This window comes from Salminus brasiliensis, chromosome 5 (assembly GCF_030463535.1).
Source record: "Salminus brasiliensis chromosome 5, fSalBra1.hap2, whole genome shotgun sequence".
NCBI lineage: Eukaryota > Metazoa > Chordata > Actinopteri > Characiformes > Bryconidae > Salminus > Salminus brasiliensis.
This window is the reverse complement of record NC_132882.1, coordinates 34439356-34442489: the sequence shown is the minus strand read 5'-3', so window position 1 is coordinate 34442489 and position 3134 is coordinate 34439356. Positions and strand designations below refer to the sequence as shown.

At 41.8% G+C, this 3134-nt stretch overlaps 1 protein-coding gene across 1 annotated transcript; it reads right to left on the bottom strand.

The window, feature by feature from the left end:
* Positions 1 to 1051: 1051 nt before the first annotated feature.
* On the bottom strand, positions 1052 to 3134 carry LOC140556611 (serine/threonine-protein kinase pim-1-like). The gene is made up of 7 exons (XM_072680691.1): positions 3110 to 3134; positions 2695 to 2832; positions 2423 to 2517; positions 2273 to 2329; positions 1783 to 2158; positions 1435 to 1611; positions 1052 to 1158 (listed from the first exon to the last, which is right to left on the bottom strand). Exons 1-7 carry the CDS (start codon positions 3132 to 3134, stop codon positions 1052 to 1054), a joined length of 975 nt encoding a protein of 324 aa, XP_072536792.1.

Below are 3134 nucleotides of genomic sequence, written 5' to 3'. Positions count from 1 at the left end.
ATGAGAGAGCTGCAATGTCGGCCTATGTACAGGGTTTAAGTAGTAGGTTAATGTAGCAGGTAAATTGATATGTCTTTGGTTCACAGTCCTATATTTGATCTTAAATTGACATTTTCTTCAAGTTTTATGTGCTTTGATTAGAAGTATTTAAAAACAGCAGCAGTACAAATTGATATGAGCCAGTATGACTAGAGTAGCTTAGTGTTTTTTGGTGGATTGGTAGATTAAGCATTGGTAGATCAGCATGTGTTTATTTAACCAGTATCATTGTCTTAAAGTTTATAAATGATCTTTTGAGACATTACACCACTAGAGCACATTCATTTCTCACCATGAACTTGTGGAATGGCTTTATCATGAATACAGTGTCTTTATGCAATGCCAAATGTATGGGTGTAACTAGACGTTAGCATGATGATACACGTAAATGACGTGAGCTGCAACGTTTTTTAGAGTTTATTTTCTTAATGAAACAAGCCAAGCCTTTCTGACTGCTTACCTCCTTTGATCTGATGGAGGCCTCCCCCTAGCATCTACACTCACTCCTACTCCTACACTACTACCTACACCTCACACTAGCTTCTACACTCACTCCTACACTACTACCTACACCTCGCACTCACTCCTACACCTCACACTAGCTTCTACACATCATACTGGCTTCTACACTCACTCCTACACTTCACCCTAGCTTCTACACTCACTTCTATACTAATCCCTACACCTCACAGTAGCTTGTTCACTCAATGAGTCACAGACTGTGCCACATTTGTGTTATCCCCTAATGTTGTTGTGATCTGTCTCAGCAGGCCACCACAGGATTCTCTTTCCACAGCCTGAAACACAAACCAAACAATATGCATTAGATACAGATGCACTCCTTAAGATTTGCAATACTGAGATTATTTCATGTTAATTCATATTTCTAGAAAGTTAGGAGCATGTACTAATATCACACTATCAGCTCCTCTCTATTACCAAAAGACATATTTTATCTTGTACTGCTTTTTCTCTTAGCATTAACTTCCTTTTCTCCCTGGCTAACCTGATCCTAGGCTGACTCGCTGCATTGGAACCAACTGTGCTGCAAGATCTGCTGAAAAGTAGGCCTCCTGGATGGTTTGTACTGCAGGCACCAGCTAATCAGATTGCAGCATTCTGTGTAGAGTGATGGGATTGGATGAGAGAAAGATGCTTCAGCATGACATTTAGCTTTTCTTTTCTTTTAATGATCTCTACATTTCAAAAAGACTACCATGCTATATACACAGATCTGAACTTCTACATTTGGGGACACCTGGTATGTACTGCGATCCTTCAGCTTTAGTTCTGCATATTCTCCCAACTACAGATCTAGTTTCTGATTTCTGTCTCTTCCACTTAGATATGTGTCTGTTTTCTTCTTGTTTACCAAGATGCTCCCATTTATCTTACCACTGGATAGGCCGTCCTCAAAGCACAGAGGTCCCTCGAGGATATCCAGGCCGTTTCTAAAGGGCAGGAATCCACATACCATCCTGAACAGAAGGACTCCTAACGACCACACTGTTGCAGGCCTGGCGTGGTACCTCCGCTTTAGGAGGAATTCTGGAGGCCAGTATTCCAAGGTGCCTGAGAACATAACAGAGGAAGAGAAATAAGGAGAGCTGAGCACAGATCTTCATTTCTATCTTCATTTAACAGCTCAAGTGGCTATGGGACATCAGGCTCCTCTGAGGATCCTCATTTTGTAAGCAATATGTGAATTTTGTAGTGATTTCAGTGCCCTAAACTCAAATATACCTGCATAATCAGTATGTCCAGCCTTCCTGACCCAGTCACCACAGCCAAAATCAATGAGCTTTAGCTCTGAGGTGTCCGTGTTGATGAGGAAGTTCTCTGTTTTGATATCCCGGTGCAGGACACCTCGCTTGTGGCATTTTTTTGCCGCCCCAACTGCCTGGACCATTAAGTTTCTGGCCATGTCTTCAGTGATGGAACCTCCGAAGTTGTCAATGAAGGCATCCAAGTCCATGCAGGGGTGAGGACGCTCAAGGATTAAAATGTAGCGCTCAGGCTCATCAAACCAGTCGATGAGCTTTATAATATTGCTAACGGGTGGCTCACTCAACGTCTGCATGAGAGCCACTTCAGCAGGGACGGACTTGGAGTCATCAGGCTGCAGGAAAACGTGAGATCAGATAATGAGAACTGATCATGTGAAATCCAGTTCTGTGTTACTACTAGTATGCTTTATGGACAGGTTTTGAAGGTAAAACTGGGTTCTAGGTACACTTACACTTTGGACGTATAGATCACCTTCCTGTTTTGGGACAAATTTAATGGCCACCTGCACACAAGGATAATACAAGGTATTTGGATTATGGGGACTGAAAAGACAATAGAGGAGATAATGAAGTTATGGAGAGACTGAGGTAACAACCTGTAGGAGATCGGAGAGACGTGTTCCCGCGAAGACTGTTCCAAAGCTTCCTTCGCCCAGTTTCCTTCCAAAAATATATAAATCATCAAAGGTATCTGTGGAAAATAGTGGTGAACATGAATATTAGCTCTCTTTAGATCTTTTATCATGAGTTTATCTATTAACATCACCTGCTGTGCAGGGGGCAGTGGAATTTACATCATGTAAACTTGGATAATTAAAGGTTTACTTATATACACAAGACCTTCTTCAGGTCTGACCAATGTACTGACCTGGCTTGGTGGGACGGTTTACGGTCCCTTTCCTCTTCTTCCTGGTAGAGGCTTCAGTATCAGGAACTGGACTCGTTCCTACCAGAACACTGCGGCTGAATTCCACCTCTGTCCTTTTCCTTTTTCTTCCACCACCATCTGTGTACAGGATGATTTGTATTTTTAATGGAATTTCATAGACCGTGAGCTGTGTATATTTCTGCTAATGGTAATACTAGACAGGGACATAACATTGATATACTATTTTCTTACGGTAAAGTGCTGTTTAAATGTGCTAAAACTGCACTAGTGTCCATAAACAATGTTGCTAAGTAAAGAGCATTTTTGTCCCTTCACTAAAGTTCAGATTCAAAAGTGGCCTTCAAACAAAAGCAGCTCTAATAAGTAAAACTTCAGCAGGAGTGTATGGACTGACCTGTATGTTTAGAGCGCTGCTCCAT

What these genes read in the sequence shown, in the direction of transcription:
- LOC140556611 (XM_072680691.1), bottom strand. Translation starts at nt 3,134, where the DNA reads ATGGAGCAGCGCTCTAAACATACAG. An exon ending in GTCTCTCCGATCTCCTACAG is followed by an intron (nt 2,330 to 2,422) that starts GTTGTTACCTCA and finishes CCTTGTGTGCAG; the next exon opens with GTGGCCATTAAATTTGTCCC. An exon ending in TGAGGACGGCCTATCCAGTG is followed by an intron (nt 1,159 to 1,434) that starts GTAAGATAAATG and finishes CACTCTACACAG; the next exon opens with AATGCTGCAATCTGATTAGC.